This window comes from Bos mutus, chromosome 12 (genome assembly GCF_027580195.1).
Source record: "Bos mutus isolate GX-2022 chromosome 12, NWIPB_WYAK_1.1, whole genome shotgun sequence".
Classification (NCBI taxonomy): Eukaryota; Metazoa; Chordata; class Mammalia; order Artiodactyla; family Bovidae; genus Bos; species Bos mutus.
The window spans coordinates 2,405,304-2,420,269 of NC_091628.1; the positions used below are offsets into that span (position 1 = coordinate 2,405,304).

The 14,966-nt window shown below is 37.7% G+C and overlaps 1 protein-coding gene across 1 annotated transcript in view; it reads left to right on the forward strand.

Annotated features, from left to right (window-relative positions):
- Positions 1–14,966, forward strand: part of DIAPH3 (diaphanous related formin 3) — a 561,965-nt gene that overhangs the window by 252,851 nt on the left and 294,148 nt on the right. The window contains 2 exon segments of the mRNA XM_070380219.1: positions 18–113; positions 11,513–11,607. Of these exon segments, the coding sequence (XP_070236320.1) occupies positions 18–113; positions 11,513–11,607 (191 nt within the window).

Genomic DNA, 14,966 nt, shown 5'->3' on the forward strand with positions numbered 1-14,966 from the left:
TATCCTTGGTTTTACAGAGAAAAGAGAAGAGGAAGATTTTGAAGAGAAGAAAGCTATTAAGAAACGAATTAAGGAACTTAAATTTCTAGATTCCAAAACTGCCCAGAACCTTTGTAAGTATCAGATTTCAATATAATTAAATTAGAAAAACACACCATTGAACACACTGGTTCCTTTAAATTATGTCATTTTCTTTTTGACTTTTTTCATTTTCTGTTAATTTTATTATTACCACTTAGATTAAGAGTTAACTTTGCTTTCCTTTGACTCATAATTCCTGAAGGAATTATAAGTTAAGTTCTTCAAAAGATTAATGCATATTAGAAAATAAAGCTAGGAAAGGGATTTAAAATAAAAATATATTTCCCATTACTGAAAATAGACCTACCCTTTAAAGTCTTTCTTTTAAATATAACAATAAAGAATTATGGAATTTAGGTGATGACATCATATTTTGGGAAAAAAAATTGGTAGTGGATTTTTTCTTTTGTACCTCTGAAACTGTTATTTGTGATACTTGATCAGACACAGAGGAGTTTGGAATATTAATGGGAATAAGGATGGTGATTAAAATGAATTCTGTTATCCCATCTGAGCAGTTCAAAGCCTTTCCTCAAAAGTACTGCCTTGAAATATTTTAGATTTAATTACTGTTACAGGAGCTAAATACTTAGTATTGAATTGTCTTCCTGGCTGAATTGCTGTGGGAGAAGAGGGCAAATGGGTTTGCTTCTGACTCATTTCAGCTGCATCTTAAATGCGTCAAAGACACTTCTGTTTGGAACTGAGATAATGTAATCTGGATATATTACTTTTTGATGCTACAAGATGGATAAAATGTGGAGAATTTAGAGGCAAGAAGAGCTAACGTAGTCTGCCATTCAGTTATTAAGTGCTTCAAGTGAGCTTTTCGCAATCACTTGGACAAAACAGTCCTTGGCGAGAGGATGAGCCTCCATGCTGTTGATGCAGGAGGGAGTTAGAGCAGTGTCCGGAGAAGGCGGGGTTGACACTCCTTTGTGAAAGCTCTGGAAGCCTCTTCTTACCCTGCTCACTTTTGGCAGAGAGCTGTCTCTTTTTCTGCAGTGTACGCCTGACAGGATATAAGCTTGACAAGGTCCTATGGACAGTGTGAAGAAATTAGTGTTCTGGCAAAAGCAGTGTTTTCGTTTCTGGGCACCTGCTGATTGTGCATAGCTGCCGCTTTGCAGTGGAGCCATGTGGCTTGGTTGGGCCCAGGAAGGTGCCAGCAGGGATGCGGCGTGGAGGACTTGCCTGCTGTGGGAGCAGCTCCAGGGCGCTCTGCCTGCACTCAGGGCATTGTCCTCCCAACGTGAGAACTGTAAGGCAGGGGGCCTGTGTTCCTGTTGTCTGCTGAACATGTGGTCTAAAGTAGAAAGGTACTGGGGCTGGGAGGTTAGACCAGTGAAATTTTGGTATTTGTTGTTTCAGGAAACTTCCCTCTTAAAGGAAAGGAAAAGCATTACTAACTTCAGTCAGTTCAGTTCAGATCAGTCGCTCAGTCGTGTCCTACTCTTTGCGACCCCATGAATCGCAGCACGCCAGGTCTCCCTGTCCATCACCAACTCCCAGAGTTCATTCAGACTCATGTCCATCGAGTCAGTGATGCCATCCAGCCATCTCATCCTCTGCCGTCCCCTTCTCCTCCTGCCCTCAATCCCTCCCAGCATCAGACTCTTTTCCAATGAGTCAACTCTTCGCATGAGGTGGCCAAAGTACTGGAGTTTCAGCTTTAGCATCATTCCTTCCAAAGAACACCCAGGGCTGATCTCTTTCAGAATGGACTGGTTGGATCTCCTTGCAGTCCAAGGGACTCTCAAGAGTCTTCTCCAACACCACAGTTCAAAAGCATCAATTCTTCAGTGCTCAGCCTTCTTCACAGTCCAACTCCCACATCCATACATGACCACAGGAAAAACCATAGCCTTGACTAGATGAACCTTTGTTGGCAAACTAATGTCTCTGCTTTTGAATATGCTATCTAGGTTGGTCATAACTTTCCTTCCAAGGAGTAAGAGTCTTTTAATTTCATGGCTGCATTCACAATCTGCAGTGATTTTGAGGCCAAAAAATAAAGTCTGACACTGTTTCCACTGTTTCCCCATCTATTTCCCATGAAGTGATGGGACTGGATGCCATGATCTTCCTTTTCTGAATGTTGAGCTTTAAGCCAACTTTTTCACTCTCCACTTTCACTTTCATCAAGAGGCTTTTTAGTTCCTCTTCACTGTCTGCCATAAGGGTGATGTCATCTGCATATCTGAGGTTATTGATATATATATATATATACCCCTTTTCCTATTTGGAACCAGTCTGTTGTTCCATGTCCAGTTCTAACTGTTGCTTCCTGACCTGCATACAAATTTCTCAAGAGGCAGATCAGGTGGTCTGGTATTCCCATCTCTTTCAGAATTTTCCACAGTTTATTGTGATCCACACAGTCAAAGGCTTTGACATAGTCAATAAAGCAGAAATAGATGTTTTCCTGGAACTCTCTTGCTTTTTCCATGATCCAGCGGACGTTGGCAATTTGATCTCTGGTTCCTCTGCCTTTTCTTAAACCAGCTTGAACATCAGGAAGTTCACGGTTCACGTATTGCTGAAGCCTGGCTTGGAGAATTTTGAGCATTACTTTACTAGCGTCTGAGATGAGTGCAATTGTGCGGTAGTTTGAGCAATCTTTGGCATTGCCTTTCTTTGGGATTGGAATGAAAACTGACATTTTCCAGTCCTGTATCCACTGCTGAGTTTTCCAAATTTGCTGGCATATTTAGTACAGCACTTTCACAGCATCATCTTTCAGGATTTGGAATAGCTCAACTGGAATTCCATCACCTCCACTAGCTTTGTTCGTAGTGATGCTTTCTAAGACCCACTTGTCTTCACATTCCTGGGTGTCTGGCTGTAGATGAGTGATCACACCATCATGATTATCTGGGTCGTGAAGATCTTTTTTGTACAGTTCTTCTGTGTATTCTTGCCACATCTTAATATCTTCTGCTTCTGTTAGGTCCATACCATTTCTGTCCTTTATCGAGCCCATCTTTGCATGAAATGTTCTCTTGGTATCTCTAATTTTCTTGAAGAGATCTCTAGTCTTTCCCATTCTGTTGTTTCCCTCTATTTCTTTGCATTAATTGCTGAGGAAGCCTTTCTTATCTCTTCTTGCTATTTTTTGGAACTCTTCATTCAGATGTTTATATCTTTCCTTTTCTCCTTTGGTTTACACTTCTCTTCTTTTCACAGCTATTTGTAAGGCCTCCCCAGACAGCCATTTTGCTTTTTTGCATTTCTTTTCCATGGCGATGGTCTTGATCCCTGTCTCCTGTACAATGTCATGAACCTCATTCCATAGTTCATCAGGCACTCTATCTATCAGATCTAGGCCCTTAAACCTATTTCTCACTTCCACTGTATAATCATAAGGGATTTGATTTAGGTCATACCTGAATGGTCTAGTGGTTTTCCCTACTTTCTTCAATTTCAGTCTGAATTTGGCAATAAGGAGTTCATGGTCTGAGCCACAGTCAGCTCTTGGTCTTGTTTTTACTGACTGTATAGAGCTGCTCCATCTTTGGCTGCAAAGAGTATAATCAATCTGATTTCGGTGTTGACCATCTGGTGATGTCCATGTGTAGAGTCTTCTCTTGTGTTGTTGGAAGAGGGTGTTTGCTATGACCATTGCATTTTCTTGGCAAAACTCTATTAGTCTTTGCCCTGCTTCATTCCGTACTACAGGGCCAAATTTGCCTGTTACTCCAGGTGTTTCTTGACTTCCTACTTTTGCATTCCAGTCCCCTATAATTAGTAACTTAAATAATGTCAAAACGTTCTGTACTTTGTGATTTTAAGAATGTTTTTTGTCTTGAAAACTGTTAATGGCCTCCATTACAAATTGTCTTGTTCGGGGTCCTAAAGAAATATTATCTTGAATATGATTCTTTTTAGGTGGGTTAGCTGTGGTAAGATAGCCTAAATAGCCGTCTGAAAGTTGAATGATTGGTCTTTTGAGCAGTGTTCTTTAGTATTAGTTATGCATTACACACATATACTAAACAGGATTCCAGGTTCAAGTGCAGTAGTTGACGTGCTGGTTCAGGATGTGCCTGTTTAGTCTTTACTGCAGAGTCTCCTTGTCGGTAGTTCTGTTGACAGTGTATGTATGTTGTTGGTAGCATGGCAGTTGAGTGACTTGAAAAAGATTGCTGATTTTGAAAATGGCTGTTTAGAGAATACAAAATAAAGATGGATACTGTTTGGGTTGCTGTAGCTGAGCATGTGAATCCATTCATTTAATTATTAGACACGTTTTAAAGTATAAGATCAAAAGGTCAGAATTTATACCAGGTCATCATATTATGATGGAATCCATCTCGAATCATTCTTACCCTCTCTGAGTGTAGCAAGTGTTATGATTTAAGCTTTAAGAGGCTTTAGCAGCCTATAATCTTTACTGTAATTATAGTCTGATTCACAGCTGGTTTTTGTCTATGAAATTCAGTCTTCTGAGATACTGAATTCTGAGAAGAGTCACATGATGGTGACAAGACTCTGTCTTATCACTTAGAAGCCTAAGGTACTTTCTCTTAAATTTCTCGTAACTGAAACATTTCACAGAGTTTTGGGGAAGGATCTAAAATCTATTGATTTATTTACCTATTTGTTTAAAAATGGGTTGTGTGTGTTAGTCTCTCAGTTATGTCCAACTCTTTGGGACCCGTGGACTGCAGTCTGCCAGGCTCCTCTGTCAATGGAATTCTCCAGCAAGAGTACTGGAGTGGGTATATTTTGGGTTTCTGAAGTTTGTCCGAGTCTGGGTTCAGGGTAAAAGAATTCTAGCCATTCGAGGATGAAGAGATGGCTTGGGAGTTTTACAAGTTTCTATGCTTTACTAGATTTTTTTTGGAGTGGATATTAGAGCTGTTAAGGGGGGAAACCTGGAACCTAGAAATTAGTATAAAGGTTTAAATATTTATAAGTTCCCTTGCAGAAAACATGTATGACTGGTTCTAATACCTGCACATTCTACACTCCTTTACTGCACTCAGAACTTCCGACTGGGATCAATATAATCACATTTTAAGGGATAAGATGCATGTTAGTAAAAATATTCAGTTTAATGTGTATTTTGGATGCTTTAAATAAACATCTTATATTATTCTCCATAACTTTTAAATACAGTGTTTTAAAGATCTGTGCTTCTCTTTTGATTTGTGTGTTATGCATTAGTTCATTTTCAACTCTTGTGTAATTTACTTGCTGTTCAGTTCAGTTCAGTCGCTCAGTCGTGTCCGACTCTTTGCGATCCCATGAACTGCAACAGGGCAGGCCTCCCTGTCTATCACCAACTACTGGAGTTTACCCAAACTCATATCCATTCTACCATTCTTGCCCTTAGTTATGGCAAATGTTTTCCCAAAAGGTTATTCATAAGCAAAACCCCCCCCATATTTCAGTCTTTATAAATATATGTTATTTTAATCATGGAATAATACCTGAAAGTAGTGGATGAATTACAAATATAGAAGAAAGTTAAGTAAGTTATATCTATCTGCAAAGTTGATTTTTCTATTCAAATTTAACTTGTCTTTCATATATTATTGTTAAACATGTATTATTAGTTATAAATAGCATGGGTAACTAATGTTGCTTATATTTATATGATTAGATAACTGTGTAAGTGAGATCATAGAGGTGTTTCATCCGCAAAGTTAGGGGCTTCCCAGGGCTGCTGTCGCTACTGAAACCAGTGGCAAGTTCAGGGGTCCCCAGGACCACTCTTAAGGTTGATGATTTGTTTGAAGGACTCATAGAATTGACTGACCGCTGTTTTACTCATGGTTATTACAGCAAAGTGATACAGAGGGAAAGGCCCGTGGGGCAAACGGCAAGAGGGAAGAGGCCCGTGGGGCCGAGTCCAGGAGAGCTGTAAGCATGGTGTTGCAGTTGTCCTCTCCCACTGGTGACAAGGACAGCAATGGCTTCTCCCAGCAGTGATGGGGGACACTTCTCACAGGTTATTGCCAGCAGGGACCCAAGCCTTGGTATTTAGTTTGCACTGGGTCTTGATATAGCTGATTCCCCCATATGTTTGACCTTAGTTTCCAGACCCTCCACAGTTCAGGCTAATACTCTGTGGCCCAAAGCTCCTAGTAAACAGACACTCTTACTAAGTAGGACATTCCAAGGGCTTACAGAGTACCTCATAGGAGCCAGACCTCACTTGGGTAAACTTAATCGTTTGCCACACAGTAAGAATCTGCCTACAGGAGACCTGGGTTAGATTCCTGGGTTGGGAAGATCCCCTGGAGAAGGGAATAGCAACCCACTCCCGTATTCTGGCCTGGAGAATTCCACGGATAGAGGGGCATGGTGGGCTACAGTTCATGAGATTGCAAAGGGTTGGACGTGACTGAGCTGCTAACACTTTCATTACTACTATGGGAGCCTGGTAGGCTGCCCTCTGGGGGGTCGCACAGAGTCGGACACGACTGAAGCGACGTAGCAGCAGCAGCAGCATGGCCGCTTTGGGGCTGCAGTAGTAGAATTGAGTAGCTGTGACAGATTGTGTAGGCTCATAAAACCTAAAATATTTACCAATGTGGTCATTTATAGAAAAAGTTTGGTAACCTCTACTTTGAGTATAGCGCTTCCCTGGAGTGGTAAAGAATTTGCTTGCTAATACAGGAGACATGGGTTCCATCCCTGGGTTGGGAAGATCCCCTGGAGAAGGAAATTTGCCTGGGAAATCTCATGGGCACAGGAGCCTGGCAGGCTGTAGTCTATTGGACATGACCTAGCAACTGAACAACAACAACTGCTACTATAAGTATATACCGGTTCTGCATTTGTACCAGTTTTCTCTTCCAATATCAGAGCTTTTCAATGTTCCCATTCTACCACCCCTCTAATACTTGGAGTTTTACAAGAAGCTAGTGTAGCTTTAAAGAAAAAAAAATACCGTGTTTAGGACTTGTTTAGCTTCATTGTTCTGATGATTTGTCTGTCTCTAAAATTTTGGAAAGTGACATTTTCTTTTTAAATACGCTTCGTCCCTGGTGTGTGTGTGTGTGTTCCTTCCAGAACTCCAAGACGACATTTGTAGGTGTCCATACTCATATTCCATGTCTCTTAACTTAGTATTTTTCCATCTCCTTGTCTTTGTGGTTTGGAGAACATCTCTGCTTATGTTACCTGTTTTCTCTTTATCTGATGTCTAATCCATATGAATTTTCTACTTCAGTAGCTAGATATGCATATTTTTAAAGATTTTTTTTTCTCCCTCAAATACTTGTTTCTTTATAATACAGTTCTTTTGTTTCCTACTCAATGTTTCAAACTTTTGTTTCATTTCTTTAAGTATTTTTTTCATTTTCTCCAGGTTTTCTAATTTCCTTTCTTTTGGGATAGATCAGAAAAGGATTTAAAGATTAAAGTAAAAATAACTTTTAAAAAACATTTCAAAGTTCTCTCCACTTTGCCATGCCGCCTGAAATAAAAACTATGATTTATTTCTCCCTCAATTATTATGTTATGCTTCCATGTAATTCTTTCCTTTTAATCTTTTTTTAAAGATACTCTTTATTTTTTATTGGAGGATAATTGCTTTACAATTTTGTGGTAGTCTCTGCTGTACATCATCACAAGTCAGTCACAATTTTATATATATATAAAATACAGAGTTTTTTATTATGAAATTTAAAAGTATTATTGAGAATTCAACATTTTTTACATTTTTTATACCTGGTATGGGCTTCCCTGGTGACTCAGATGGTAAAGACTCTGCTTTCAGTGCAGGAGACCCAGGTTCGATCTCTGCGTTCAGAATATCCCCTGGAGAAGGGATCTGTCTGCTCTGTCCATGGAATTCTCCATGGGATTCTCCAGGCAAGCCTCAGTATTCTTTTCTGGAGAATTCCATGGACAGAGGAGCCTAGCAGGCTATAGTCCATGGGGTCAGAAAGAATCAGACACATATAAAATAAAAAACTCCCTCTTGAGCCTCTCTCAATTCCACGCCTCTAGGTCATCATAGAGCGCCAGGCTGAGCTCCCTCTGTTATATAGCAGCTTCCTTCTAGTTATCCATTTTACTAGATAGGAGTGTATATATGGTAATGCTACTTTCTTAGTTTTTCTACCCGCCCTTTTCCCCACTGTAGCCACCAGACCATTCTCTATGAATGCTTCTCCATTTCTTCTCTGTAAATAGTAGTGTTTTTCTAGATTCCATATTATGCATTAATATACAATATTTGTTTTTCCTTTTCTGACTTATTTCACTCTGTATAACAGGCTCTAGGTTTATCTACCTCCCTGCAACTGACTCAGATTCATCCCTCCATGGACATGGGTTTGGGTGGACTCTGGGAGTTGGTGATAGACAGGGAGGCCTGGCGTGCTGCAGTTCGTGGGGTCACAGAGTCACACAACTGAGCAACTGAGCTGAACTGAACTGAACCACAACTTCCTTATCTGTTTATCTGTTGATCCTTTTAATCTTTTTATTTAATATTAAAACCTTTTCTACAATTTGTTATTGTGTCCATAGTTAGGTTTCAAATAGAATTTATTGTTTCTCAAAGGGAGTTTTAAGGATTGTGATTAATCTTACTAATCCTTCTAAACTTGCAATCCAGATAATATCTTAGCAATTTACCTTCTCAGTTTGCTTATTTCTGATGTTTAACAAACTACATATTATTCGTTGGTCATTTTTTCTTGCTGTTTTGAGTTATCATACATTTTTCTCATTTGGACCTCACTGTATTCTGAATGAACTGGGGAAAAGCCTTCTGAATTTTGAGGCACATTCATCCCATTGTTTTAGGTGATTTGACATGAGTGTTTTCTTTTTATTTTGTCAGATATAAGTCTTTTCATATGTTTTTTCATTGATTATTATGAGTAAATCCTATAATCATAAATGAGCTAATTTTCCATGTTCAATTTCTTTTAGTATTCGTATGTTAATGTTTGGACTTCTCTTGTGGCTCAGCTGGTAAAGAATCCATCCTCCTGCAATGTGGCAGACGTGGGTTTGATCCCTGGGTTGGAAACATCCCCTGGATAAGGGAACGGCTACCCACTCTAGTATTCTGGCCTGGAGAATTCTGGCCTGGGTCACAAAGAGTCGGACACAACTGGGCGACCTTCACTTCATTTCATATTAATGTTTACATTTAATCCTAGGATCATATGCAACTTGCTTTATTCATGATGTATAGATTTAGATTTTATTCCCTCTCGGTTATTCATTAATTATCTCTTTAAGATCATATAATATTTTTGTGCTTTCTGGTGTCTACTAATGGGTTATCCTTTAGTAATTCCAGAAATCTCTTTTGCAGTATCATTTAGCTCATTTGTTCCTTCTTGTTCTTGCATTATTGAAGATTATACATATTATTATTTCTGGCAGCATATCCCACATTTATAACTGTTGAGTTCAATATGTGTGAATGAAGCTGATGATAAGAACACAAATGATGTTCTTATTATTCATCTCTAGTTGACCCATGGAATCCTCAGGAATATAGTCTTACTCCAAGAAAGAAGCATCATGTTTTCTCAATTTCATGAAAAATAGTGTTTTTATATGAAAATACCTACAAATAAATGATAACAAGTTTGGTATATAAAAGTAGTGGGTAGTGGTAATGAGGTCTGAGTGTGTTCAAGAAGTAACATCTATCACTGGAGAAAAGAAACAATAGTAGTAGAATAAGGGGGAACCAGTAAAACATTAAATCTAATGCTCTGAAAATATTCTTATACACTTCAGTAACTTTTGAGAAGATCATTGGGTTTGAACATGTATGTATGTAACGATGTATGAGGTAGGCGTGAGTTAGTTGATCAGTGTGTCTGATTCTTTCTGACCCCATGGACTGTAACCCACCAGGCTCCTCTGTCCATGGAATTAGTGGATGTATATGGCAGTGGATAGTGGAAGAATAGTGGCTAGCTGCTGGTATTCTTGCCTGGAGAATTCCACGGACAGAGGCGCCAGATCCCTTTTCCAGGAGATCTTCTCCACCTAGAGATCAAACCCAGGTCTCCTGCATTGCAGTCAGATTATCATCTGAGCCACAGGGAAGCCCATGTGAGGTATAAAAAATGTAAATAATGTTGAATTCTCAATAATACCATTTTATCCCTTCTAGTCCATTTGGATAGTTTCCATTAAAATTTGTGTTCTAATATTGCATATTTAAGCTTTAGTTCTATGCAGAATGTATTTCTCTGGCATATTGTCTGAACATGAGGGTGCTCTTATGACTTGTAAAAGTGTTGTGCACTGCTTAGCAGTTTTTTTGTTTTAATTGGAGGATGATTGCTTTACAATATCGTGATTGTTTCCGCCATACGTCAGCATGAATCAGCCATTTGTGTACATGTGTCCCCTCCCTCCTGAACCTCCCTCTGCCTCCCTCCCACCCCACCCCTCTAGGTTCTCACGGAGCACTGACTTTGGGCTCCCTGAATCATACAGCAGATTCCCACTGGCTATTTATTATATCTGAAAATGTTTGTTTCAATGTTACTCTCTCAAATCGTCTCACCCTTTCCTTGCCCCACTGTGTACAAAAGTCTGTCCTTTATGCCTGCATCTCCTTTGTTTCCCTGAAAATAGGATCATCAGTACCAGCTTTCTAGATTCCATAGATATGCATTAATATTTGTCATTCTCCATCTGACTTACTTCACTCTGTATAATAGGCTATAGGTTCAGCCGTCTAATTAGAACTGACTGAAATGCATTTCTTTTTATAGCTGAGGAATATTCCATTGTGCATATGTACCACAACTTCTTTATACATTCATCTGTCAGTGGACATGTAAGTTGCTTCCATGTCCTGGCTACTGTAAATAGTGCTGTGGTGAACATTGGGGTACATGTGTCTTTTTCCATTATGGTTCCATGAGGGTATATGCCCAGTAGTGGGGTTGCTGGGTCATATGTTAAGCAATTTTCTGAAAAAAAAAAAACAAAACTTTTTAAAACTATTTAGTAAGGGCAGAAGATATTATGTAGACTAATAACACACACGTCTAGATAAATATTATGTGTACATATTGGGGTTTTATGGTTCTTTTCATTACAATATGATACCTCTATAGTGTACTAATCCATTTCAGTTTTTAAAAAATCATATCAAAATTGGCACATTCCTATATTAGGCTAGTAACTAAGGATTAAAAATCATCCTCAGAACCAACATAATAATATAGAACTGTTGTTTAAATGTAGTTCTAAAACTGAGGAAGAGTAAGAAATGTGTTACTGAAAGATTCCTCCACAGTAGTTATATTGAGTATTTAAAATTTCTCTTTTTATGAATCATTTTTTATTTTATATTTAGAAGTACATCTCAGATTCTTTTCTTACATCTGTAAAGCAGTTATCCTTCAATTAAAAATAAATAAATTAAAAAAATATTCTTTTCTTACCTTCTTTACTATGGCTCTTTTTTTTCCCCTCCTCTTAGCAATCTTCCTGAGCTCTTTCCGGGTGCCATACGAGGAAATCAAAATGATGATATTGGAAGTGGATGAAACACAGTTGGCAGAGTCTATGATTCAGGTAAACAAACAGACAGCTTAAATTCCTATATTTCATTGCAGGCTTCTCATTAAGCAGAAATCTGTAAGTGAAGCAAAATTATTAAACCAAATCATTCAACTGGAAAATCTTCGCTGCATAATTACTTTTAGCATAAGTTCTGCGTTGCCAGGAGATAGAGCTTTGCATGTTCTTGTAACTGCAAACTAAATATAATGCTATCAAATGATTACATTTCAGTTATTTTAAATGACTGTTTCTGAAAGGCAGATTGTTTACTTTTACATATATGTATTTTTTTTTACAGTTAAGTCTAATAATATGCTAATTTAAATTTGTTTGTATGACTTATAAAGTCATACATGACTTGGGCTTGTATGACTTATAAAGTTGTATTTTTGTTTGGTAAAGAAGATTGAGGGAGTTTTCTCTTTATTTAGAATTACTGTTACTAACAACCCTTACTTGAGTCATTTGTGTTTCCATGAATACTAGAAATTGTTTGCATAGTATTCTCAGTCATTCAGAAGGCTGGAACTTCTTGGTTTTTTCCGTCCTGTCTTCTAAATGTGGTGTAAATATATAATCCCATCAGTGACTTTTGCTAAGTCTCAGACTCTTTAAACTACTTAACTCAACAACCTTTGTTCAAGCTTGTTTTTCTTCCAGCAGTTTCTCATAGTTTTTGTCTTTATTCCTTTTGATTGTGTATGTGCTTTATTCCTGGGATTAGATTTCCAAGTTCTTCCACTAAAATGTTTCTACTTAATGCATATGTAGTTTTTATAATGCATTTGTAAGTATTATAAATATATAAATATTTATATTTAGACAGTAGCTTTTAACTTGATTATATAAATATTTTGCACGATCATGTCTTCTTGTTTGAGTGGAAAAACGTTTGGATTTTAAAATTCATGTCCGAAGAATATTCAGTTCCACATAATTTATTAACATATTACTTCTTTATTACTGTTTTAACAATTTACCACAAATTTAGTGGCTTACTATAAAACAAATATATTGCATTTTTGTAGCACAGAAGTCTGGTGTGGCCTTACTGTGCCAGAGTCCAGGTGTTAGCCGACTTGCATTCCTCTCTGGAGGCTTCAAGCTGTTTTTGTTTTCCAGCCCCTGTGACTGCCCGCATTCCTTGGCTGGTGGACACACTCCTTCATTTTTTCTCAGCCAGTGTCTTTGAAGCTCTGTTCCTCTGTTCACAGAAACCTTGTAGAGGTGGCCTCTGTTCACATCTTCCTCTTACTATTGTGCTCTCCCTCTTCCACTTTTTATGACCTTTGTGGTTATATTGGGCACATCCGGATAATCCAGGATAATCTCTCTGGTTTAGGGTGAGCTGATAGCAACTTAATTCCATTTTAAACCTTGGTTCCCTTTGTTGTGTAAGTTAATATTTAATAAGTTCAGGGAATTAAATGAAGAGCTCTTAGTGGGGTTGGGTCATCATTCTGCTTACCACACTTGGTAAATATAAATCCAGTCTTATGAATTGAAAATCTAAAAATTTACTGTGGACATATGCAAAATCTTTATATATTCATTAAAAAATAAGAATTTCATGCTGTTTGAAGTCTTATTTTTAATTTTAAAAATACTTTCTAATTGTACAGTGAAGAACTTGCCTATTTTGAACAGAGCATAGAAAAAGCAGTACTTTGTTAATAATCATTAATTAATTTAGCACATATTTTATAGTGTCTACCATATAAAGGAATGGTGTTAGGCTCACTCAGGTATAGGCTTGATCAGACACAAACTTTACCTTTGTAGAGTTTATAGTGTGGCAAGGGAGATGGCATTTATTATATATATATATATATATATATATATATATACACACACACACACACATATATATGCATATATATGATTATAATACAAGGTAAACCTGGCTGTATTGAGATTGTTAGACCTAGATAATATGTGAGGTATGTGAATGTGTGTGAGTGTGTGTATGTGTTAGTTGCTCAGTCATGTCCAAGTCTGCGACCCCATGGATAGTAGCCCGCCAGGCTCCTCTGTTCATGGGATTCTCCAGGCAAGAATACAGAGTGGGTTGCTGTTCTCTTCTCCAGGGGATTTTCCTGACCCAGGGATCAAACTCAGGTCTCCCGCATTGCAGACAGGTTCTTTATTGTCTGAGCCACCAGGGAAGCCTGAATGTGTGTGTAAAGGTCCCTAAAGGTTGAAATTAGTTCAGTTCAGTTCAGTCACTCAGTCGTGTCTGACTCTTTGCAACCCCAGGGACTGTAGCACGCCAGGCCTCCCTGTCCATCACCAACTCCCGGAGCTTACTCAAACTCATGTCCAACGAATCGGTGATGCCATCCAACCATCTCATCCTCTGTCATCCCCTTCTCCTCCTGCCCTCAGTCTTTCCCAGCATCAGGGTCTTTTCAAATGCGTCAGCTCTTCACATCAGGTGGCCAAAGTATTGGAGTCTCAGCTTCAGCATTAGTCCTTCCAGCAGAAGGATCCTGTGAGAGAAAAGCTGTGTGGGGCAACTTTGAAGACTTTATTTTGAAAGGAACTTAGGATGGGAAATATGATAAGGGGAACACAAAGAAATGTTGGGCCTGTAATTTTACAAATCTAATAGTTTTATTACTTTAGAAAACAAAAATAATGAAGTAAAAAAAGTAATGAATTTGTGATGAAAGATTAAAATTTAAGTATGTATTAACTAAAAATATTCACTAAAAATATTAACTAAGATGATTTTATGGTTATCTAAAAAGATGCTGAAGAAATTCAGTGTAATAAATAGGTCAGCTATCAACTAGAAAGATTAAAAAAAACCGAGTCTTTTATTAATAACCGAGTCTTCTGGTCTTAGGCAGTTTTTCTGAGAGAAACTTCTATTTATAAGGGAAAATCATATTTTTTTATTGTTTTTATTCAGTTTGGTAGTATTAATGTTGAATATTTTTTTAGAGATAATCTTAAATTGCCACTTTTTTGTTTTTGGCTAGTCAATCAAGTTTTTGTCCAAAGGTACATAGTGAGTGAAAAACTTGTTCTTTGATCTAACTCTTTGATACATAACATTCTCTAACATTATTTTTTAACTAATAACACCATTGGGATTTTTTTTTCCTTAAATATATTTCCTTATATATTTTTTTTCCTTAAATATATTTCCTAAAATATATATATTAAAGCCTCACATGGTATAGGCTTAATTATAATTTGAATTTGACTTTGGGCTTGTACAGAGTTTGCTTATGCTGTAATTTGGAATTGTGAGCACCAACCATTATTTTTTTCTTAATTTTAATGTCAGTATACTAATTTGCTATAATACTATTATTGTCAATCATATTTTGATACAGAGGATCTATATAGACTTTGTCAAAGGG